This window comes from Amborella trichopoda, chromosome 2, assembly GCF_054954075.1.
Source record: "Amborella trichopoda isolate Santa Cruz 75 chromosome 2, AtrichopodaSantaCruz75HAP2 v2.0, whole genome shotgun sequence".
Lineage (NCBI taxonomy): Eukaryota > Viridiplantae > Streptophyta > Magnoliopsida > Amborellales > Amborellaceae > Amborella > Amborella trichopoda.
The window spans coordinates 37,760,903-37,787,233 of record NC_142337.1 but is presented as its reverse complement, the minus strand read 5'-3'; the positions used below and the strand labels follow the sequence as shown (position 1 = coordinate 37,787,233).

At 35.0% G+C, this 26,331-nt stretch overlaps 1 protein-coding gene and 1 long non-coding RNA gene across 2 annotated transcripts; both read left to right on the top strand.

The window, feature by feature from the left end:
* Positions 1 to 1,892: 1,892 nt before the first annotated feature.
* LOC148783208 (uncharacterized) lies at positions 1,893 to 3,145 on the top strand. The gene is made up of 2 exons (XR_016050556.1): positions 1,893 to 2,212; positions 2,302 to 3,145. It is a non-coding gene; the product is annotated as an uncharacterized LOC148783208 (long non-coding RNA).
* Positions 3,146 to 22,227: 19,082 nt separating this feature from the next.
* On the top strand, positions 22,228 to 22,791 carry LOC18421481 (uncharacterized). The gene has a single exon (XM_006826466.1). The coding sequence runs from the start codon at positions 22,228 to 22,230 to the stop codon at positions 22,789 to 22,791; it is 564 nt and encodes a 187-aa protein (XP_006826529.1).
* Positions 22,792 to 26,331: the final 3,540 nt, after the last annotated feature.

Genomic DNA, 26,331 nt, shown 5'->3' with positions numbered 1-26,331 from the left:
TGAACTACCGCAACATATTATCACTACATATGGGGATTATTTTTCTTTTTGAACTGTCAGGTTAATTTAAACTTTTTACATCTTAAAACAGTTGAATCATGTCAAGATCTACAGAAGACCCTGCATGGCAACATGGGGTCAGACTTGATCCCAACAAGAAAGACAAAATTATTTGTAATTACTGTCAAAGAGTGATAAGTAGTGGGGTACATAGGTTCAAGCAACACTTGGCAGGGGTTAAGGGAGAAGTTTCTGCATGCACTAGTGTCCCTAGTAATGTAAAAAAACAGATGGTGGCAATTCTTAATGCTAGCAAAGGTAAAAAAATTGCCAAACATAGGATGAATGAGGAGATAGCTAGTTTATATACACCATCAAGCAGGAATGATACAGAAGAGCAATATAATTATGACCTAGAAGAGCAATACAATAATGAGCTGGACATGGCCACAAGATTGAGTTTACATGAACAATATCAGAGGGAATGTGGGTTTAGAATGCCTGGTGGGTCTAGCTCAGACATGCATGGTGGGCCTAGCTCCGATATGCATGGTGGGCCTAGTTCATATATGCATGGCGGGTCCAGCTCGAGCATGTATGGCGGGCCCAGCTCAAATATGTATGGAGGGGTTGGTGGCAATATGTATCAAGGAGAATCAGTTGTTGAAGAAATTGTTTCTAAGTTACCTAGGAGTACCAGTATTGCAGGTCATGGTCGTAAAGACCCATTTCTCTCAAAGCCTAAGTCACAACAGATGACCCTAAAAGGCATGGTTAAAGGTACAAGAAACATGTTAGGGAGATATGTTGGTAAATGGTTCTACGATAAAGGGATTCCCTTTGATGCAGCCAACAGCCCATATTTTCCACCTATGGTTAGTGCAATCCAGAGAGCCGGGCCCGGGGTAAAACCCCCGACGGCATATCAGCTCAGTGGGCCAATATTAGATGAAGAGGTAGAGGAAGTTAAAAAGTGGATTGAAGAATATAAACAGAGTTGGCCAAGGATAGGAATTACTCTCAGGAGTGATGGTTGGTTGAATAAAGTTAGCAAAAAGGAGTTTTTAAACTTCTTGGCCTATTCCCCAAAAGGTACAGCTTTTTTGTCTAGCAAAGACGTATCAGGGACGAAAAAGGATACAAACTTCTACGTACGACTATATGATCAGATAGTGGAGGAGGTGGGAGATAAGCATGTAGTCCAGTTTATTACGGACAATGCGAGTGCATGTGTTTCTGCGGGAAGCAAGTTGATGGATAAGAGGAAGCATCTAGTATGGACCCCGTGTGCTGCACACAGCATCGATCTTATGTTAGAGGAAATCGGTGAGATCAAAATTGTGAAGGAGACTCTTGATGAAGCAAGGTTGGTGTCGAGATTTATATACAACCACTCTAAAATATTATTTCTGTTTAGAGAACACTCTAAGAAAAAAGAGATAATCAGGCATGCCATAACCCGCTTTGCAACCGATTACTTAGCTGTGGACTCCATTCGACAATCTAAAGGTGCATTAAAGAGATTGTTTACTTGTGAAGAGTGGTTAAATGACCGCCTCTCGAAGTCCAGTACCGGTATAAAAGTGGACAACATAATCTCAAATAGGTTGTTCTGGTCTCGATGTTCCAGTGTTGTAGAGGCCACTGCCCCTTTGGTCACGGTGTTAAGAATGGTGGATGCTGATAAGAAAGCTACCATGGGTATCCTTTATGAAGGTATTGAGAGGGCGAAATCAGCTATTGGGGAGAAGTGTAATTTTGCTAGCAAAGTGATCGAGATTATAGAAAAGAGGTGGAACACCAAATTCGAACGTCCAATTCATTATGCTGGTAAATATATATTTATATCATTACAATGTTTCAGTTTAAATCATTTTTTTATGAAATTGTAAATGACATTTTTCTACCTATATATTTTTTAGGTTACTACTTCAACCCAAAATTTTTCTATTTGACATCTGAACAACCCCACAAGATTATGGAAGGGGTCAGATACATTATTGCAAGGTTGGAGAGAAGCCATCGAAACCAAGTTGCAGCAATACAAGAGGTATTATTTAATGTTTGGGTAAGAACTTCATTGAGTTGTTATATTTGTGAGGAATAATGCACTAAAACGTAATATATTTGTTTTAGCTTGCTATGTATAGGGATGCTATAGGATCCTTCGGAACTAGACTTGCCAAAAATTCTCGAACTATGATGGATCCAGGTTATCCCCTCGCTAATATTTTGTTTATTCATATATTTAATCTTATGAATTGTTCTTGCCCTTACAATGCTTTTTACATTTTAATCCAGCTGAATGGTGGGAGATATATGGTACTGATGCACCTCACCTAAAGAGGATAGCAATCAAGGTGCTCTCCCAGACATGTTCTGCTACTGGCTGTGAGCGCAACTGGAGTACGTTCCAATGGTTGCACACTACTAGGAGGAATCGACTCGCTTCTGAGAAGCTTCATAAACTAGTCTACGTTCATTATAATTTAAACCTTAGAGAGCGACAAATAAGAAGGAAACTTGAAGACTATGGGCCGATAGACTTAGACACAATATTTGTCACAGACACAGCAGACTGATGGGTAGTAGAAGAGGAGGAGCCAGTGTTGCACAAGAGAGCGTTCCTTGAGGCTATCGGTGATGAAGATATTGAAGAAAGTGATGAGCGGTATGAAAGAGGAAGCAGCCAGCCAATGTATCCACAATATGTCGGTGATATTGCACCTAATGAGGGAGAGTGGGAAGGGGGTCTAAGAGAAAATGAGAGAGATGATGATTCTGAGGCCACCCTATCCCAGCCATATTATTCACATATCGAGTCCCAACAGCAACAGTGTAGGGATGAGCACGACAGTGCAGGTGAGCATGAAGGATGGACAAGCTTCGGGGATTTTGGATTGAGAACACAACAAAACACTAACACTCAGGGATTTGAGAATAGTCAGACGCCCGCTAATATCGATGATTCGTTTTTAGATCGAATCAATGAATTGTCAAACGAATTCAATCAATGGCACCAACGTGACCAAGAAGAACAGCAACGTCGTCTATCATTTTATTTTTAGATCGTATGTTACTAATTTTATGCTTTATTGTAGTCCATGTATGTTGATATACTTATTCCATGATAATTCTTTGTTTATCTTTTTGTGTGATGTAAATTAAATGTTGAATGGGGTTCATGCACGGGAAGAACATATCAATATTCGCATATTCATTCAAAAACATGAAAATTCTTAATGGAGTACCCTCATTTTTTATTGAATTCCTAAAAAACAATATTTATAATGAATTTTAATAATTTTTTCGGATTTTTTTGAAGCTTTATTCTGACCGATTCACCCGATTCCGATCCGGATCGCCGATTTACCGATCCGGATCGCCAATTCGCCGATCCGGATCGGTTTTTGGAAAGCCCGATCCGGGTCACCGATCCTGTTTTTAAACCATTGGTTTTGATATTTTGAGTAGTAGGGTTTTATTTATAGTGATCTACCCAAAACCCTACCTTTTGTTTACTTCCTTTCTCTTCTTTCTATTACTCTCGTGGAAAGCCCAATTTTTTTCCAAAAACTAACCCAAAACCCTACTTTTTTTCCTCTTATCTTTGGAGCAATAGGGTTTTATTTATAATGATCCACCCAAAACCCTGAGTTGTTTTTCCTTCCTTTCTCTTCTTCTTGTGCTCTTATTTTGTTTCTTTTTTTTTTAGAGAAAACTTTTGTAGTAGTTTTTTGTTTTTCTTTTGCCGATTGATTGCGTGTTTTTTTTTGGTAACGTTTCCTAATACTAGGAACTAATGTGCAAAAATTATTTATAAAAAATAAATATTAAAAAAAATTATATGTTTGTAATTTGATTAGAAGCATTGATGTGGAATGTTTGTGATTTTGAGATTTATCCCAAGACATTGAGTTTATGACGTTGAAGGCAAATCGAATTTGTAGCGGGTGAAAATATGGGTAAATGGCCTGGTTCTCCCTGTTCACTTTGATTTTTGCTGGTCGCCCTGTTTTCTTTCTTGGAGAAATTTTATATAATGAAGCATGTTAAATAATTTTGATTAGATGGTTCATTACTATGAGTTCTTGTTCTTTTTGCTTTGAAGTTTTGTTGCGTGTAAACATCTATATTTATTTTGATAAGATAATATATATATATATATATATATATGAGTAAACTTTTCAATAGCTTGGCATCTGTAATGAATAGTAATATAGGTAGAATATCAACTTTCAGATTTTCAACATGTAGATCAGAGCCCATATCACCATATTAATTTTAATTTTCTTTTTATAAATCTGATTAAAATGAAATTTTGGGTGTATATACCTAACACTATTTCACACCATATAAAAATATTATTTTCAATAATTAAAAATGACCAAATTACCTCCGTCATTTTTTAGGGGTATTTCGATTATTTAATATTTTGGAAAAAAAAATTATATATATTTTAATTGTGCACCCTATTTTTTAGTACACACGTCTAAACTTTCATTTTTATATGATTTCTAAAAAACTATTAGAATTCATATAGTGATATGCATTATGAACCATATGATGAAGATCTGACGATACTCATTCTACCTATATTATTATTTATTATAGTTGTCCAGCTATTGTTTGCTTCGCTCTCTCTTTCTCTCTCTCATTATATATATATATATATATATATATATATATATATATATATATATATATATATATATATATATATATATATATATATATATATATAGGAAAAGATGAAATGCGTACTGGTACAGTAAACGCCCATGACCTAGATTGAATTTGGGTCGATCTGACGTTCATGGGTGTCCGATAGTGTTTGAATTTTTAGTTTTTTTTCTATGAATTCAAATCACTTGAAATTGTAGGCGTGTGTTTTTAAAAAATAGGCGAATCTACGAAAACTATCAAAACAAAATTTTTACATGAAATAAATTGATCAAAATACCCTCGAAAAATTTCGGGGGGTATTTTGATCAATTTATTTTTCGAGAATTATTATTTTTATATTTTTATTAAGTACATCTTGATGAGAAGAACACACGTCTAAAATTTCAAGTGATTTTGATTTGTAAAAAAAAACTTAAAATTTAAACACTATCGGACATTTATGAGCATCAGATCAGCCACAGAATGGTCTAGATACAATCTGGGCCACTCGCATATGGGCGTACAGTAGTGGCTCCCATAAGATACTACAAAACGCCTATTGGCGAAAATGAACAGTGATTTCGTCTACCCTCATCACCATCCAAAGTTCATCGCATGGTCACGATTGTCCAATAGTATTTTATTTTTTATTTTTTTCTACATATTGGAATGATATGAAATTTAGAATGTGTGTTCATAAAAAATAGGTGAATCTAAAAAAAATATCCAAAAAATATTTTACATGAAAAAATTGATCAAAATACCCTGAAAAGTTTTGGGGGTATTATGGTTAATTTATTTTCACAAATTATGTTTTGTATTTTTTTATTAGGTCCGCGTCACTAAGATTTATACACTTGCCAAATTTCAGGCCATTGTGATTTGTAGAAAAAAAAATGAAAAATGAAACACTATCAGACAATTGTGACGGTGCGATGAACTTTAGACGGTGATGAGGGTAGGCGAAATCACTGTTCATTTACACCTATAGGCATTGGGAAAAATTTTATATATATATATATAGATGAGTAATGATCCTATGAGACCCTCCCACACCCATGTGTGTAGGACTCTAAAGGATCACAATTAAATTTGCCACACATCTCTAGAAAAGTTATCACATGTGTGTAGGACTTGACTTTTCTAGAGATTTGTACCAAATTTAATGGTGATTTTTTGGGATTCTACACACATGGGTGTGGGAAAGTCTCACAAGGTCATTTCCCTATATATATATATATATATATATATATATATATATATATATATATATATATATATATATATATATATATATATATATATATATATATATATATATATATATATATATATATATATATATATATATGAGTACTGAACCTTCCCACACCCATGTGAGTAGGACCCCCAAAGGATCACTATTAAATTTTGACGTAGATATCTAGAAAAGTTATGATATGGGCATGAGACTTTGGTGAGTAGGTTTATTGATAACTTTTCTAGAAATATGTATCAAAATTTAATGGTGATACTTTGGGGTCCTACTCACATGGGGGTGGGAGTGTCTCATAGTATCATTACTCATATATATATATATATATATATATATATATATATATATATATATATATATATATATATATATATATATATATATATATATATATATATATTAAAAGCTGGGATTAGTCCACTAGCTCATATGAACATATGACCCAATGAACCAGATTGAATATAAGCCGATTTGACGATCATAGATATTCGGTAGTGTTTGAATTTTTTTTTTTTCTACAAATTCAAATCATTTTAAATTTTAGGCGTGTGTTTAAAAAAAATAGGTAAATCTTTGAAAAATATCAAAAAAATATTTTACATGAAATAAATTGATTAAAATACCCCTAAAAAGTTTCGGGGGGTATTTTGGTATTTGTTTTGTATATAATTTTTTTAAAATTTTTATTAGGTGAGTCTTGATGATAAGAATACACACCTAAAATTTTAAATGATTTAGATTGGTAGAAAAAAAACTAAAATTTAAGAAATATCGAACATCCGTGATATGGGCTCATATTTAATATGGGCTATTGGACTCATATGTTCATACGAGCTAGTGGGTTTATCCCAGCTTTTTCCATATATATATATGGTGTGGTTTGTATAGAGCTTAGGCTCTAAACAATCACATTAGAGCCTACCTTCATATAGTGCCAAGAAATGTAGTTTCAATACTTGGAATCTTTGTAATAATCTTAAAATATTTTTTCATCTTTATTTATAAAGTTTAAAGCTTATAAAATAGTATAGATCGACATATCTATGAAAACTTGAAAATATCTAAAATTGACGGTCCAAAAATGCATTACAGAATACACTATTTAAAAAACTTGAAATCCATTTTTTTCTCATGGCCATGAATCGTGATTTCAAGATGATCAAATTGAGGATATTTGGGCATCAAAACATCTTCTAGTGAAATTTTTGAGGTAGGTTCAAATTTGATTGTTTAGAGCCTCGGCTCTATATAAACTTTTCCCATATACTCATATATATATATATATATATATATATATATAGATGAGTATAAAATGCAAAAATAAAGTTAAATGAGGAATAAAAACTTGTTATTAACGCAAAAAATACTTGTAAAAGAAATTAAAGTAACAAAATCAAACCCATTCTTCACAAAATATTAGAATTTATGCTATTGCTATTAAGTACTTTTAATATCTTGGAATGACACGTGTGTTAAACCCCTATTAAGCATCAAACGAAAAAGCATGAAATTTTCCGCAATTGAAAAAAAACACTGTTAAGAAATAAAAATACGTGAATCATGATAAATATTAGCAACCATGATATCTCAAATCAATTACTTCTAATAAAACAACCTCAAAAGAAGATCATAAACAAATTAATTTAATGCACTCTAATCCTTGTTCTATAATATACAGGAATCAATAAAAGTTTTAAAAATGATAACAAAAAAGTTTAACAACATACATTTAAAGATGAATGTGCTTGTTGATCATTACAAATTGGGAAAAATACTTGGAAAAAATACAAAATGGGATAATGGTAAAATAAATAAATAAAAATTAATGCAACTTACCTTTGAGTTCAGCCTTGTTATACATAATGTAACTTGTAATCTTTATCTCACCAAGAATGCCATCTAGTAAAGGGAAGCTAGTCTTTTATGTGATGCCGATTGTCACCATTGAATTTCTTTGTGAACTATCATTTCCAGACCCTAACAATGAAATTCACAAAAAATGTATATAGATTAAATTCCTCGTCTAATATTAATATGCAAATCAAATAGAAAGAGTGAACATTCAAGGAAAAACAAAGGATAAGAATTTATGCCCAAACCATCATATCATTAAAAAAATTAATAATTTTTTGCATCAAAAAAATGAAAAATAGAAAGAAAATAAAAAATGTAGAGCGACTTAGTAACAATGATAAAGGAAATAGCTTTTGCGTTTCAATTAAATGCTTTTGTGTCAATACATCGAAGAGGCATTGAAGAGGCCTTTATTAGGGAAAAAAATTACAACAAATTAAACAAAATAAAAACAAGAAGGATAGATAATTGTATTAGAGCAAACATGCGAGGAACTATAATTAGGGGAAAAGGAAGATGAGACATAGAATCCGTAGAAAATATTGGAAAGAGAGATAACATCTTGAAAAAATATTGGAATTGATAATTATGGAAGGAAAAGAAGAGATGATGGGGGTGAATTTGGAAGAAAAGGAGATAGAGAATCTTTCGCGTCTCTCACCGTATATTTTTCTAGGAAAGCATTTCTCATAAATATATTTCTACACGTCTTATTTCTTAGAATATCTCTCATTCAATATTTTGGAAGATTGCTCATATCTCTCTCTCATACTTCTCTCATGCACCACAAAAGTAGAACTTCAATAACTACTACTGATTTCCTCCAATAACAAAACATAGAATCAATTAGTCAAATTAAATGAAAGCTTAGGGAGAGACGGTTCGTGCTTTTTTAGGACAGAATTTTTAGGATACCTCTTCTCTTGTATGGATGTGACAATAATTCTCACTTATTAGATATCTAATTGGATGACTTGAGATGAATCACGAAATCTAAGATTTTTTATTTGTAATTTTGTGTCTATTCAAGGACACTCTTACAACCACCCATTTTAAAATTTAAGGGACAATAATGATTGTGAACTCCATGTACAAGAGATAAATAGGGCTGCCAATAGACCGGGTTGAGCCTCGGGCTTGGTTTCGGGCCACTAACGGGCCACTAACGGGCCGCTAACAGGCTCTGAGCCTCTAACGGTTTTATCACCCAAATAAAAACCAAAGAGAAAATATCTTCATGGACCCTAATTTGGTGTATGATTTCCCTGTAGATCCACTCATTTAAAATGTATCTAGCGGCCTCAAATCATCGAAAGTCTTTCCTCTAACCCCCTGAACAGCTAAACTCATCAAACCACCTTTTTATTATATATTTTCATCCTAAACATATTTCAAAATACCACGGGCCATCTTTCTCTCTCACTATCCTCTTTTCCCTCACCATCCCTCTTTCTCTCTCCTTTCTAATTCGTTAATTCTCAACCCCTTGTAGGGGTCCTTCGAAATCATCAACACAAATTTCTACTCCCAAGTTGCAAACAACTCCTCAGACATAGGCGCGGTGGCTCCTCGTTGAGAAATAGGTCTTGTTCAGCTGCAATGCATCTACCCTCGCTCCTACTTCAATGGCATTTTTCCTTATTGATTCTGCACGCATCTAAGAGAGGCAGTCCTCATCGATTGCGAATTTGGGGAAGTTGCACTGAGCCAAAAGACCAGTAAATTTCAACAGAGCAAGAAAGAAACGTCCCATGGTTTCTAAGGCACAAGCAATGGCTGTATTCAAGATGGAAGCTCCCTCAACTTCCTAGAGAAATACATAATGAGTTCTTCATTTGTTTATTTTTATTTTTTTGTCTTTTTAAAATTTAACATGAAAGATGTACATGCATTATGCTTTTCAAATTCGTCAATATTGATTGTACAAGTCGAATAAAAAACCTTTCATCTATCATAGGAGCTTTTGCCATGAAAATTGATTTGCATTTTCATTAAATAAACATAGCTTCTTTATGTGATTTCTCTCGTGAATGTACATGTGGTCAAGGTGTTCTCGAAATGCAAGGAAATATTTGTGGACGAGCAAATGAGGCCAAAATAGATCTATACCCCCTGATGAATTTGAGAAGCCATGGTAGAACGGCCCCTTCTCTCATTCACCTACATGTCTCTCTCACCATCTCTTTCTAAACCAAATTATGTTCGACCCTTCCCCTATCCCATCCAACTAGCAACAAACATCTCCTCTCTTCTACCTTCAAAATGTTGGGATGTGATGCAAAGATCACACCCTGTGGCCCCATGGTATTCTCCTTCCTATTAAAGGGTATTTTTGTCACTAAAAATATACTTTTTATCACTAAAAATATACTTTTTTTGTGAAGGCTATTAAAAGAGTTTCGAGAGAGAGAGAAAAATGTGGGTGAGTGAGGGAGCTATTATAAAGAGAAAAGGTAACTTGTAGAGAAAGAAGCTTAGAGTTGGAAATTGGAGGTTTTGCAACAAAACCCTAGCACCACCATTGGGGCTCATCTTGGGCCGTTTTTTGTCAGCAGTTCTTCGCAGCATCGGTGAATCGAAGAAATGAGTCAATTGTAGGTGGTTTTGTGGTGGGAAGTTCTTTTGTTTGAGTTTTCCTTGTGATTGTTTGAGGTAACTCTACATAACAACAATCTTGTAATTATTCCTCTTGATACTTAATACATCTTTGTCGTCTTACCCGTGGATGTAGCTCATCTTGGGTGAACCACGTATATGTGTGTGTCCCTCTTTACTTTCATTTGTGTTGTTCTTTGATGATTTCTCATATTACTTACTTTCTTGTTTATTTATTTTTTCCAATTATATTGCACTTGTAATTGCATCTTGGGCATGTTATTTGAGTGTTGAAATCATTATGGTGGAGTGCTCACCACATCTAGTGGGATTTGAGTATCCTGATTTGCTCAAAATGGGTGATTGGGTTATCCCGATTTTACAACAAGCGGTATCAGAGCTTAAGGAATTAGTATAGTATTTTTTTTTGGGGAAATGTCATCTTACAAGTTGATGTGGAGAAGTTTAATAAAAAAGATAATTTTGAAATTTGAAAATTAAAATGCAAGATTGATTGATACATAAAGGACAACACAAAGCATTACTTGAAAAAGATAAGAAATCGGTAAATATGATCGATGATAGTTAGGACGAACTCGATATGAAGGCACGAGTCACCATTCGCTTGTGTTTAGCGAATGAAGTTTTGTTTAATATTGTTGGCGAAAAGATCGCTAAAGATTTGTGAGAAAAATTGGAAATTTTATATCAAACAAAATCTCTCACGAACTGAATTTTTTGAAAAAGAAAATTGTATTCCTTGAGAATGAAAGAAGGTGCAAATGTGTCAAAGCACTTGAATGAGTTTAATAACATCAATTGTCAACTTGAGAGTATTGATGCGAGAATAGACGATGAAGATAAGACGATCACTTTAATTTGTTCATTGTTGTAATCCTACACTAATCTTGTTACTATATTGAGTGAACTCTTCCAAAGCTCCTAATACGGGAGGTAAAAAGCCAAGTGAATCCAAGAATGAAGCAAATCAAGTTGAAGAGTCTACATTTGGGTTCATTGAAAATGAAGTATTCATGGTGCCATATAATTCAATATTTTATCAAAATTGAATACTTGATAGTGGAGCCACCCATCACATATGCCCACATAGATCCTGGTTTGACTCATATAAGTCATGTGAAGGAGGATCGATATCCATGGGTAATAATTCCACTAGCAATGTAGTTAAAAGGGTTCGATTCGCCTAAAGATGTTTGATGAAACTATTCAGGTAATTAAGGATGTTAGGCATGTGATAGAACTATAAAAGAGCATGATTTCCCTCTCTTCTCTAGTTTCGGAAGGTTACAAGTTTACTGATCAAAGTGGAGTAATCAAAATATCCAAAGGAGCTCTAATTGTGATGAAATGAGTCCTAGTTGGGAGCTTGTACAAGTTATTGAGAAGCACAATAATAAATGATGAAGTGAATTCTGTGGTAGAAGGTGAGGAAGTTCTCTTTCACTTATGGTATAAAGGATTAGAGCATATGAGTGATAAAGGTCTAGAGGTCTTGATGAAGAGGAATTTTATTCTTACACTTAAAATTTATGAATCAGAATTTTGTGAGTTTTATGTCTATGAGATACAACATAGACAACCTTTCAAGGCCAGAAAGCATACAAGCAAGTGCAAACTTGATTATATTCACTCGGATGTATGTGATCCTTCATCAACTACATCTTATGGAGGTGCATTATATTTTGTTTAATTTGTTGATGTCTTCTCAAGAAAAGTATGGATCAAAACTCTCAAGTCTAAAAGTGATGTGTTTTATGCATTTAAGAATTTTAAAGCCAAAGTTGAAAAATCTATAAGGTATCACATCAAATTCTTTGGACCGATAATGGTGGAGAGTTTGTATCAACAGAGTTCGAAAATTTTTGCATGGCCGAGGGAATTACTATGCATTACACAAATTCCTACAATACTCAACAAAATGGTGTGGCCGAGAGGATAAATTGTATTTTGATGAAGTGTGTGAGGTGTATGTTAAGGAATGCCGGCCTAGAATAAGAATTATGGATAGAAGCTGTATCAATGGCTTGTTATCTTATCAATAGATCACATTCGGTAGCATTGGGAAGCAAAACTCTTAATGACACATGGTATGGAACTCCGAGTGACTACTCCGATTTAAAATTTTTTTGTTGTGATGCATATGCACTCATTCCAAGTTGTCAAAGGAACAAATTGGATGCAAGGCCAAAGAAGTACATCTTTGTGGGTTATAGCAAGGGTGTGAAGGGGTACCGGTTATGGGATCTAAGTACCTGAAAAATAATCATTAGCTGTGATGTGCATTTTGATGAATCCAAGGTATTGGCAAAAAGGATGATGATTAAAAACAATGGTCAAGAAGTGCAACAAGAGAGCCAATAATTTGAAAGCAACTCTGAAATACTTTCACCAAGTGCAACTATACCTTATGAGAATATATACCCACTAATCATAGTGAAGAGCATGAAGAGCTAGGAAGTCAAGATGAAGAACCACATGGACATCTTGATGAAGTTGTGTCTTTGGCACATAGGTGCTTTACAAGAGAAACTCGTGCACCTAGGTGGCACAAAGATTATGTGGATTCAAATACTTTGCATGCTTTGATAGCTGAAAATGAAGAGCCAACATTATTCCGTGAAGCCATGGATAACAATGGTACCGAACATTGGAAAAGAGCTATGAAAGAAGAGATATTGGCCCTTCAAAGAAACAAGACTTGGGATTTGGTGGAGCTACCAAAAGGTATAAAAGTCGTTGGTTGTAAATGAGTGTTCAAAATAAAGAAGGGGCTATATGGCAAGCTTGAAAGATATAGGGTAAGATTGGTGGCAAAAGGTTTTTCACAAAAACAAGGCATTGACTTTGATGAAATTTTTGCACTGGTTGTCAAGTTATTCTCAATCCGCTTGGTGCTTGTGTTAGTTGCTATGTATGATTTAAACCTTGAGCAAATGGATGTGAAAACGACTTTTTTGCATGGAGAATTTGAAGAGGAAGTGTATTCAATAACTGGAAGGCTTCATAGAGAAGGGCAAAGAAAGACTGGTGTGCAAATTGAAGAAGTCATTGTATAGGCTCAAGCAAGCATCAATACAATGATATATAACATTTGATATGTTTATGATGAGCCTTGGGTACACAAGAAGTAAGTATAACCACTGCATTTATTTAAAGTTCTTTGATGATGATACACACTTGATTTTAGTCTTAAATGTGGATGACATGCTTTGGTGTTCAAAGATAAAACAAAAATTGACAAGCTTAAGACTTCTTTGAGCAAAAGATTTGAGAAATTGACAAGCTTAAGACTTCTTTGAGCAAAAGATTTGAGATGAAGGATCTCAGGCCGGCAAGGCAAATTCTTGAGATCGAAATTAAAAGGGATAGACAAAATGGAATTTTGTCATTATCTCAAAAGGGTTACATAAAATATGTGCTTGAAAATTTGGCATGAAAGATGCAAAGCCGGTGAAGACACACCTAGCACCTCACTTCAAAGTATCTTCAATGCAAAGTTCGAAGACGGAAAAGATAGAAGAAGCATGGTTAAGGTTCCTTATGCAAATACGATTGTAAGTTTAATGTTTACTATAATATGTACAAGACCGGATATCGCGCATGTGGTTGGTGTTTGGTGTATGGCAAACCCCGAAAGGTTAATTGGGAAGCAACAAAATAGGTGCTTCGGTACTTAAGAAGTACAACTAGTTATGCAATCACATTTGACAAGGGCTCAATTCCAATACAAGGTTTTGTAGATGTAAATTTTACTGGTGATCTTGATAGAAGTAGGTCAAGTACCGCATTTGTTTTTTGGTTTGTAAATGGACCAGCTAGTTGGATGTCAAGGCTCCAAGACATGGTAGCATTGTCAACTACGGAAGCCAAGTACATGGCGGAAACATAGACATCAAAAGAAGTTGTGAGGCTTTAGGGGTTGATAGGTGAGATAGGCGTTATGTGCAAGCCCATGTAACTATTTTGTGACAATATGAGTGTTATCCATATGGTCAAGAACCCGGTTCAACACAAGAGGTCAAGGCACATAATGGTTCAATATCACTATATCCGACAAGTTGTTGAAGATGAAAGAGTTCGATTGGTCAAGATCAAGATTGAAGACAACCTTGCGGAAATGCTTACAAAGCCCATCCAAGTTAGAGAAGTTACAATGGAGTCTAATTTCTCTAGGTCTCAAGAAATGAAAGAAGTGATGGTTTGACAAGACAAGGATGTGATTTGGCATCAACGTGGAGATTGTTAAGATGTGATGTAAAGATCACACCTTATGGTCCTATGGTATTCTTATTTTAGTCACTAAAAATATACCATTTTTAGTGGAGGCTCTTTAAAGGGTTTTGATAGAGAGAGAAATGTGTGGGTAAGTGAGGGAGCTATTGTAAAGAGAAAATGGGACTTGTAGAGAGAGAAGCTTGGCGTTGGAAATTAGGGGTTTTTCAACAAAACCCTAGCACCACTATTTAGGGCTCATCTTGAGCCATTTTTTGTGGGCGTTTCTTTGCGGTATCGGTGAATTAAAGAAATGAGTCAATTGTAGGTGGTTTTGTGGTAGGAAGTTCTTTTGTTTGAGTTTTTATCGAGATTATTTGAGGTAACTCTATATAACCCCAATCTTGTAAGTTTTTCTCTTGGTACTTAATACATCTTTGCTGTCTTGCCGGTGGATGTAGCCCATCTTGGGCGAACCACGCATATGTGTGTGTCCTTCTCTACTTTTATTTATGTTGTTCTTTGATGATTGTCGATGTTACTTGCTTTCTTGTTTATTTATTTTCCCAATTATATTGCACTTGTAATTGCATATTGGGCATGTAATTTGAGTGTTGAAATCATTGTGGTGAAGTGCTCACCACATCTAATGGGATTTGAGATATCCCGATTTGCTCAAAAGGGATGATTGGGTTATCCCGATTTTACAACACCAAAAACATTATAAAGGTTTAGGGTAGAGGGCGTGAGAGATGAAACCTTTTGGCGACTGGATTTAGGGAGAGAGAGAAGGGTTGGGGGAAGAGATAGAGGATTCTGGGGAGAGGGCACGGATTTTGGGAGAGAGAGAGAGGGGTTGGTGGAAGAGATAGAGGATTTGGGGGAGAGGGCATGGATTTAGGGAGAGAGAGAGGGGGGTTAAAGGAAAAGAGAGAGGATTTGGGGGAGAGGGCATGAGAGAGAGAGGTTTAGGAGAAAGAGGGCATGTGAGGGAGGACAAGACAGAGGTTGGAGGAATAGAGGGAGCATGAGAGATAGATGTAGAGGAAAAAGAGCAAAACTAGAGTGACATGAGGGAAAAGAGAAAAGCTAGAGTGAGAAAGATGGTGCCATTTTGAAACTTGTTTGGAATGGAAACATTGTATAACATATGGTTTTATGTTTTTTGGGGGTTAGTAGAAAGAGTTTTAGAAAAGTTGATGCCGCTGTATACATTTCAAATTTGTATTGAGAAATCATATATAAAATTCTGGTGTATGAAGATTTTTTCAAAAAATATCTATTTCACTCTTTAAAAACCCAATATCTATTCCCCTATCTAAAATCCAATCTCTCGTTCTCTCTCTAAAAATCCAGTGTCTCTCTCTTTTACCACCCAAATAAAAAAGCATGCCTTCTCACTCTCTGTTTCACTTTACTTTAACCCCAAAAAAATTTCTCTCTCTAAACCCTAACTTTCTAAACCTAACTTAAATTTTTTTTAAAACATTTTTAGACTTTTCTCTGTCACCTCTTTGCTCTCTTTTGATCTTCTATGCTCTCTCGATATTTTTTGCTCTCTCTCACCACTCTGATCTCTCAAGATCTTCAACTTAGTACCCTTGGAGGCTCGATCCTGTTTTTGACGAGATTCACAACAGATGTTCTCTTCTACATATCCACTGGAGGCGTAATCGGAGGGAGGCATACTTGGAGAGAGGCCAACTCCATCGCTGATGCTCTAGCCAAAAATGGAGCCCTGGGCTCAAATACTGTGGACTTTTCATCCTAGATCCTCTAGATTCATTTAGCTCTTTTTATAGCTTTGTTCTTCTGTAGCCTTGTCATGGATATTAGGTTTTAATTCTATAGCCCTGTAAAGGGTCTTACTCTCCTCCACCCACCTTGTGAGTAGGCAAACTGTGTACTTTTCTCTTTACCTCAATACAACAATTAAACATTCTAAAAAAAAAAAGATCTTCTCTGCTTTCTCTCGCCTCTCTGCAGATCTACATCGTCAGGCTTCATCAATGACATTACTCGAAGCTTTCTCAAAGGGCCTTGAATCTTGCTCGCTACAACAAGAAGCCCACCATCACTTCGAGGGAAATCTAAACCTCTGCTCGTTTGGTTCTTTCAGGTGAGCTTGCCAAGCATGTAGTTTCAGAGGGTACCTAAGCTGTTACCAAGTTCACCAGCTCCAGAATGTGTAGCTCGAATTTGAATTTTAGGGTTTCTCTCTCTTTCTCTCTCTAGAAAAATAGGCATCCATCGTTTTATTTTGAGAGATCAGAGATAGAGAGAGAAAGCACAACTATGAATATTTAGATAGATATAGAGAGGGAGACTACGAATATTTAGAGAGTGAGAGAGAGATAGAGAGAGAGAACCCCAATGGCAAGGAGTTGTAGAAGCATATCAAGTTTTTTTTAGCCTGTAACTACTAGGCAAGGCTGGGACTGTCCATGGTTATTTTCAGGCCGGGCATATCCGAGCTGACCTATAAAAATTGGGGCTTCTCCGGGCCTCGGCCAAGGCCTGAACCATTGGCAGCTATAGAGATAAATAGTCTCTTTGTAGACATTCCCGTAGTTAATTTACAAAATTTTAGAACACTATTTGTCAAAAAAAAAAAATTTAGAAAGTTAATATATGGAGTTTCAATCACCAAGTGCCCTACATTCTCTCAATAAATAAAACCTCTCTATTGGGAAATATGGTCCAATTCATGTTTGGGGAGAGCAAGTTGAAAACTGTATCGAGTAAATATTGTTGATGAAATTAATGACATTACATAGATGGAAATGGCATATCTATATGGCATTTAAGATTCGGACTTATCAATGACGATATAATGCAAGAATTAGTAAAAAAGAATTTTATACCTAACCTTTCAAGACAATCATCTCCCCTTATGGAAAAATTTTCTGATGTCTTTTTTGGCCATTTGGCCAGATCTGTTCACTGATTTCTAGCATTCTAATAGCGAATTTCCGATTGCGATGGGTGAAGGATTTGGATTACGATTTTTTATGGCGGCTTTTCTCCATCGTATCTACCTTGACGAGAAGGAGATGCATAAGTTTATAGTTAGGGTTTTGTTCATTTTATTGGGGAGATTGAGAAGGGGCATTGAATAATGGAGAAATTTGGTGATATTTTGGTGATTTTTGGTGAAATTCATGAGCTCATAGGTGGGAGAGAGAGAGGCCCTTTTTTTCACAAATTTTTTTTTGGGGTTCATCAATTGCCTCATGTATTCAATTTACTCAGATGGGATAGGGTGTATTCAATTTACACAGATGGAATAGGGTTTGTACTCCATAGAGTGAGGGTGGTTTTGTTTTAAGGAAAATTAAACTGCTTAACCAAGCTTTTCTATGTAAGTGGTGGGGGAGTAGTTTGCACTTTAAGGACTATATGTGGTATCAAGTTCTTCTGGGGTAAGATAGATTTGGGATGTGGATTGGTTTCCAGTGTGGGTTGAGAAACTTATTCCTTTTTCTAGAGAGATATCTATCGATGTAAGGCACTTATACACTGGATTGGTTCCCAGTGTGGAGTGGGAAACTTATTCCTTTTTCTAGAGAGATATTTATCGATGTAAGGCACTTATACACCAAAATATATGGTGGAGTTTTGGTAACTGTGTTAATATTTCTTGCTAACACCACAAGTGGATAGGTGATTGTCCCATAAAAGTTGTTTTCCCTGATATCTTTGATAAAGTGGATAACCCCTATGTATTTATAGCATATTTGTTTGAGATCAAGGGGTAATCAAGTGGTTTGAAATGTCAATCTCCTATATAATAGGATTTCCGACTATCTCTTCTCACAGCTAAATTCCTTATTGGAAATCTTGAGCCATTATATCCCCAACTCTGTAGATCCTGAGCCATGTTTGGAAATCCTGAGCCATGTTTATATCCCCAACTCTGCAGACAATGAGTTAGTATGGGAAGTAGAGAAAGATGGTCTATATTCGGTGAAGTCAATGTATCGACTTCTCTTTCATAATTGTTGGAGATGGTCTTTGCCTCAAGTTGCTCAAATCTGGAAATGGTAGATCCCGCATAAGGTTCAAGACTTTATTGGCGGGTTGTACAAGATAAGATTTTGACTATTGATAACCTTATCAAGAGAGGGAAGATCTTGCCGAACGTATGCTTAATATGTAAAAATGACAATGAAACAATTTCTCTTTTATTTCTTTATTGTCCGTTTACCTCTTATGTTTCTTCATTGTCCTTTCACCTTTAGGATCTGGTCTTGGTTTCTCTTGAAGCTAGGGATAAAGATGTCGGAATTTGTTATAGGGATTGTTTCAAATCTTCTTTGCTGCACTTGCCCCAAATAGGGAAAGTTATTTGGGAGATTGTTAGAGGGGTAGTTTTGTGGGAAGTGTGGAAAGAGAAAATTTGAAGAATTTGAAGGGATTAGTCTACCTTTTGACATGATTTTTTATAAAATCGTACATTTGTTGTGGTTTTGGCTGTCGGGATCTAAAGAAGGTAGGGGAATTTCAGAAGTACATGTGATGATCAATCTTTCCAACTTGTTCCAAATGGGCTTCATCAAGTGTAGGCCTAAAAGTAGATGGATGTGCTTGTTCCAAATGGGCTTCATCAAGTGTAGACCTAAAAGTAAATGGATGCCTCCAATGGAGGGTGCTTTTAAACTAAACTTTGCTGGTAGCTTAATTGAAAATTTGGAGTTAGCGTGGTTTGGAGGAGTAATGGAGGGTGCTTTTAAGCTAAGCTTTGATGGTAGCTCAATTGGAAATTCGGAGTTAGCGGGGTTTGGAGTAGTAGTAAGGAATTGAGTTGAAAATGTTGTTTTTTCTTTTTGGAGGAGTAAGGAATTGGGTTGGAAATGTTGTTTTTTCCTTTGCTGGACCACTAGGTGAATTGCTAACTTTGCATAATTCTTTGATCTACTCCATAGCTTGAAGTTGTTTGCTATAGGGAATCTAGGCTCTTATCCGTGTCTGGTTGAAGTGGACTCCCTAAATGTTATCAAGTGGTGCAAAAGGGAGTATAAAGTGCCATGGGAGTTTAGAATGATGTTCTTATAGGTCTTGGACTTGGCTAGTTCACTTTCTATCTCTTTTTTGCATGTTTTTAAGGAAGCCAATCATGTGCCCGATTATCTAGCCAAACAGGTGCATCCTTATCTAAGCCTATCTTCTCTAATGATGTAATTGTATCCCAGTACTTTCTAATAAGAGTTGATAATATTCATAAAAAGAAAGGATTTGTTCGGGCTGGCATTAGGTAAAAGATGAGGGGCATATATGTAATTTAGATTGGGTAAAAAGAGTAGAGGGGGTCTAATGTCTGCATATTAAAATTTGAAAAAATTTATATAAAGTGCCAACCTTTTATACTGTAAAAGTAAAGCGCACCTTAAAAATTCATAAGAAAAAGTTGTTTTAATGCCGAAAACCCACTAATGGATCATCTTGACCTCAAGATGAATGGGCATTAAAAAAAACGATTTCAAGTCATAGAAATAGTGCATCTTAAAATATATTATTTGAACCATTCATTTTCAAGATTTCTGAGGATTTCTAGCTATGAAAGTGCATTTAGATATAAAAAGAGATTTGCAAACCACCATGGGGATTTCTGGCAATGAAAGTGCATATTTCGGCATCATTTAAAGGTGGCCTACTGTTTAAGGCTCCAACCTTATACAAACCTCACCCTCTAAAATTTTGAAAATTTTGAGGGGAGTCCACGAGTAAAGGGATTCTCTACAAAGAGACCATTTATCATTTGTAAAGGGATTGTCTACAAAGAAACTATTTATCTTTTTGTCTATGGAGGTGTAATCATTCTTTTAAATTTTAAAATGAGTGATTGTAAGAGTAATCATTAAAAGACACAAATTCTGGTACTTTGGGACTCACCCTAAGCGATTCAGTTTGATATCTAATTTGTGGAAATGATTGTGATTTTGATGCAAATAAAAATTGGGGTTATTTAATTTTTTTTGTTTTATATATATTTTTTTAATTTTAAAAAAAATGTTATATGAGATTTTAGTTTTCTTAAGAGTTTTTTTTGCATTTTTTAGCTGTAAAAATTTAAAAGGTAGAATAATAAATTCTTTATAGGAGTTGGTTAGGAAAGATTTTTCAAGAGGTTATAGTTTCGATTTTGTAGAGGTTGAGGTTGTTATCTCTTAATGGACTAATAAGCATCATATCTCTCAATAGAAAAATAAAGAAAGAGAAGAGTTGGTTAGGAAAGATTTTTCATGAGGATATAATTTCTATTTTGTGCAAGTTAAGGTTGTTATCTTTTAATGGACTGATAAGCATCATATCTCTCAATGGAAAAACAAAGAAGGAGATGAGGAAGGGAAATGGACAAATAAAGAAGGAGATGAGAAAAGACAGTTAAAGAAAGAAGAAATAGAAAAAGTAAGTAGAGAGATAAGGAAAAGGATAAATGTGTTTTTTTGTTTATACGTTTTTATTTATTTATTTATTTGTATTTAAAGGAGAAAGGTTTCTTATTTAGAAAGAAGAGACTGGAATTGATTAAAGAGTTGATATTTTGAAAAGAATAGAGAGAGGATCTATTCTCTCATAATAATAATAATAATAATAATATTATTATTATCATTATCATTATCATTATTATTATCGTTATCATTAGCATTATTATTATTATTGTTATTATTATTTCTCACATATATCTATATACAAAAGATAAAGAGATAGGGGTTTCTCCCATGGGCAAGCTTTCTATGCTTCCCCTACAACATTGTTCTTTCAAACGTAAAACTTATATGCTTCTCCTTATCCAACAGTCCATTGTGAAAGGAGGGCTATGATTGCCCCAATCACAATGTCACGTCTCGGCATACGTTTTTTTTAATATTTTTTGTATAAAAATATTTTGACACCAAATTTTGGACGTCTAATAATCTATTAAACTTGCACTTGTAAAAAATATAAAATCATATTCTCAATAAAATAAAATGACCAAAATACCCCTGAAAGTTTTAAGAGGTATTTTGGTCATTATATTTTATCAAAAAAATATTTTCAATATTTTTTATAGGTGCGGCCCAATGACAAGATGGAACGTGTCAAATTTCATATTCATACAATTTGTATTAAAAAAATTAAAAATAAAATATTATGAAGTGTCGGCAAACGATGAGTAGCTCACTTAATCATAATTGGGCAGCTCGATGGTAGGGGAAACATAGATATCCTATAGGGGAAGTATAAAAACCTTTTCGCTTCTCACCCATATTATATAATGGAACTGAATTCCATTCTACCTGCAATTCAGAATGGGGTATCCACCACTACCATCTTCCGAACTTAATGACGTGCAACATAAAGAATTGGCAATTTCGAAACTTATGTATGTTGTGTGCATACAAGTATTAAACAAATCATGCACTTTGTTCTCTCTTCTGTCCTTATCAATCAACCAAAAATCTCCAACAATGCTTTCATCGCCATCTATAACTTCCCCATTCATATTCCATAACCATCTCACATCTCACACAGAGAGAGACAGAGGACTCTCCTTTCTCTTCATATTTCATATTTCGAAAGAGGACTTTCCTCTCTCTTCGTATTTCATATATTTCATATCAGTCTACAATCTCATCAAGAAGATGGCAAGCAAGAGGCCCTTGAAGATATGTTGTGGGGTTACCTTCCTGCTAATCCTTCTCTTAGGAATAACATTAGTGATCTTATATTTCACCTTATTGAAGCCCAAGCAGCCTAAAGTAGAGGCCAGGGCCGTTACCCTAGAGAACATAGAATTCGGATTGTTCCCTGTGGTGAACCTCAATGTGACCCTTGGCTTAGTGTTGTTAATAAGGAACCCAAATGTGGCTAGTTTCAAATTTTCCAACTCGACTGCTTTCGCCTACTATAGAGGTGTGGAGGTGGCCCAATCTCCGGTACCGGAAGGCCGGATTGCGGCACGTGGGTCCCACATGGTGAGCACGAGAGTTGTGATAGTCGCTGACAAATTGGTGACGAACCCGAATTTTTTCGGCGACATTCTCAAGGGTTCCTTGTTTTTCACTTCGATATCAGAAGTGAGTGGCAAGGTTGGGCTCTTTGGGATCGTTAAGTTTCGGGCGATGTCATCCACCAGTTGTGAAATCACTGTTGTTTTGCCGGGTGGCCCTGTGAATTCCACTTGCAACTCAGCAGTCAAGTTTTGAGATTCGGCAGCTTGGCCCTGTGAATTCCCCCAGAGTTCACATGATGTCTAGAACGTCCCTTGTTCTTCTAGGTGACCGCGGCCATGAATTTCTATTAGCCACTGATTTTGCTTTCTTTTTCCGAAGAATGAAAGAGAAAAGGAAATAGTATGACATATTTGGATAGTGAATTATTTCGTTTGTAGAATTTATTTTTTAGGATTTATTTGGAGCATTAAGGCATTTCTATCCGTTTCTAATGAGAATTTAGAGGTTTTCATTCAGTATGCGAGGCTTTCATTGAGTATCCGTTCAGTATCCGTTTTCATTCAGTATGCGAGGTTTTCATTCAGTATGCGAGGCTTTCAGTCAGTATGCGAGGTTTTCATTCAGTATGCGAGAATTTAGAGGTTTTCATTCAGTATCCGTTTCTATATGCGAGGCTTATTTCTATAGTTTTTGTCATTTTATTTTATTTTTTATGAAGTTTTTTGTCAGTGAAATTTATAAAAATGTAAATCAGAGATGACCTATTTAATGTAGGGTGCAGTTTGAATAGAGCTTGGGCTCTAAACAATCAAATTAGAGCCTACCTTCAAATAGTGTTGAGAAATGTGGTTTCAATATTGGAAATCTTTGTGATGGCTTTAAAAAACATTTTCATTTTTATTTATAAAGTTAAAAGCTTTAAAAATAGTGTAGATCGACAGATCTATGAAAACTTGGAAATCTTGAAAATTAACGGTCCAAAAATAAATTACAAAATATACTATTTGCAAAACTTGAAATCCATTTTTTTCTCATGTCCATGCATCTTGCTGTCGAGATGATCAATTTGATGATATTTGAGCACCAAAACAACCTCTTCTAGTGAAATTTATGAGGTAGGCTCAAATTTGATTGTTTGGAACCTCGGCTCTATATAAACTTTTCCCTTTAATCTATCAACTGTTTTTACTTTAATCTCCACAAGTCAATCAAAATACATGTAATCATGAGTTGGAATAGAACAAAATGGGTAAAATATTAAACAATAAGATATTTTGATAAAATTCACTTTTTACTAGATAATGTAGACAGCTTGTAGTTTATCAGGCACTTGAGCATTTTCTCCTAAAAATTAGTTATAATGATATTCTTAGCATTGTTTGTTATAGGCATCGACGAAACAAGTGGGATTTGTGTTTTTTTGGTTATTCTTCTCCTTGGTTTATCCTTTTTAGGGTGACATTTTTTCAGACAATATGAAAGCTTAGGAAAGAATTACAATACACGAAGGAGTTCATATACAACAATTGTCTAAAGGAAACACCATGCTTTGCCAACCCATCTGCTAAATCATTCACTCACCGACAACCCATCTGCTAAATCATTCACTCACCGATAAACATGATTGAATGAAATTAGGAGAGCGTCCCACAGATCAACTATCTCAACCCAAAGCCAACAAAATTTCCAACGTAGTTTTCCCAAATTGTTGCACTAAGTAATCACATTTTGTGAATCACCCTCCACCACAATTCTCCACATAACAAACAGGGGCCTAGTAAGCTCACCTCTTCTCATGATGCCCAATTGCCTCTCCATGGATCCAAATACCATGGTAGTTATCTCCCTGGAGTCTTTATTGTCATGAATGTAGCCTTGCTGAAAGACATTAATGGTAAACAGTCATCTCGTAAATCTTGAAGTCATCTGAGTTTTCCAATATGACTTAATATATACAGTACTTTGACATGTTGGCATATATTTGGTGATTGTCATTTCTTTGATGATTTAAGTACATGTTTAATGGGTGTGAAATTTGGTGATTGTCATTTCTTTGATGATTTAAGTACATGTGTAAATCTCCAAGCAGGTATCATGTGTCCACATTGCAATAAACATATGCAAATATGTAGGCATCCATGTGTGACTTTCATATAGAACTCCAAGCTAACTTTTCTTGGAAGAAATAAAGATTTCTCAAGATGGGAAAAGTACCTGGGCGCCCGAGTAGGGCCAAGTTCTAGCCAAGCTAGAAATTGTCAAAAACAAAAAAACAAAAAAAAAAAGAATTATTTTTAAGGTGAAATTCAACAAAGAACATCTAAATGATGTTAAAAAAAGTAGTAAAAAAGAATCGATCTTGAAAGAAACTAATTTGTGCTGGGGGTATTTTAGAAATAATCCAAAAAAGGAAAAATTTTAAAATAAATATTCATGACCAAAATACTTTTCAATCTTTGCCAAAATGATAGACAACATAAAAAATATTTCTCCAATAAATTCCTTATTTTTTGGCATTTTCTATGATTCGTTTTCAATTTTTTTAAGATCCTTTAGGACCGGTTTTTAGGGTCCCCAATCCAAGTCACCAATCCGTTTTTCAGAACACCGATTTTATGAAAAGAGGATGAAGAATCAAGTGACCTTCATTTTCTCCATTGCTGATAAATGCCTGATTTGCGAATGTAGTTTGCGAGTATTTACCTAATTCTACGAAGATCAACCACTAATATTGATGATCACCTATATGTACCCCTCTTATTTGAGATTGGAAAGGTTGTTACAGAGCATGTAGAGTGGAAACTTTGGGACGAATAGAAGAAGAGAAACAAGAGGGTTTTTGAAGGGAAGATCTTGGACTTGCATTCTAGAACCTTTCGGGTAGTCAATTATGAAGAAGTTTGGGATGTATTGAATTGCAGACATGAAGTCATGAAGTGTTGAAGATGGAGAATCCTTTTTCTAGAAGCCCTGCAGGTTAATGTGGGTCGATTAGAGATCATTAGGGTAGTATTTTGTTTGCTTACTAAGGCTTTTGCTGGGAAGCAACTGCCAATGAGGCGAAAATGGTAGCAGTTTTAGAAGGTCTGAAAATTTTTAAGTACTATTGTGGCAGACTGATATTCTATGGATGTGATTAAATGGTGTCGCAGGATTAGTGGGTTCTTTGGACATTGAGATTGATTTGGTTTCACAATCTTGACATTTATGATAGGGTGGAGGTGTCTTTTGAGCAAGTCTATAGGCAGGTGATAAGCCTATAGACTTTGGTCAGTGTTGAGGTATGAACATTGGCGATTTCTAGAGAGAGAAACTGTAATGCTCATTGGGATCTTTGATTGGTTCTGACTGAGATATCTTATATTCTTTAATAGCCCTTGCTTCTGGTCAGATCAGTCTTCTGATTCTCATTATCTCTTTCGAATGGTAATTCAAAACCTAACTCCAACATAAAACTTATTGTTGTTTATTTGAATGGACTTAATTATCTTTTTTGGTCGAAAGCCGTTTCTCGTTATCTCTCTGAAAAATCTAAATTTGGACATATAAAAAGAAAAAAAAAGGATCCAAGTAAGGATGATTATTTATATGAGGAATGGAAATTCAGTGATGATCTTGTAATGTTATTGATCATGAATTTCATGAAACCTAAGCTTTCAGAAATCTTTACTTTTGTTGAAAATGCCCAAGATTTATGGAACTCTATTAAAAAATGTATGGCCAACAAAACATTGTCTACTGAATTTTCTAATTAAAACAAGATATTTCTCAAACAAAACAAGGGGATAAAAC

What these genes read in the sequence shown, in the direction of transcription:
- LOC18421481 (XM_006826466.1), top strand. Translation starts at nt 22,228, where the DNA reads ATGGCAAGCAAGAGGCCCTTGAAGATATGTTGTGGGGTTACCTTCCTG.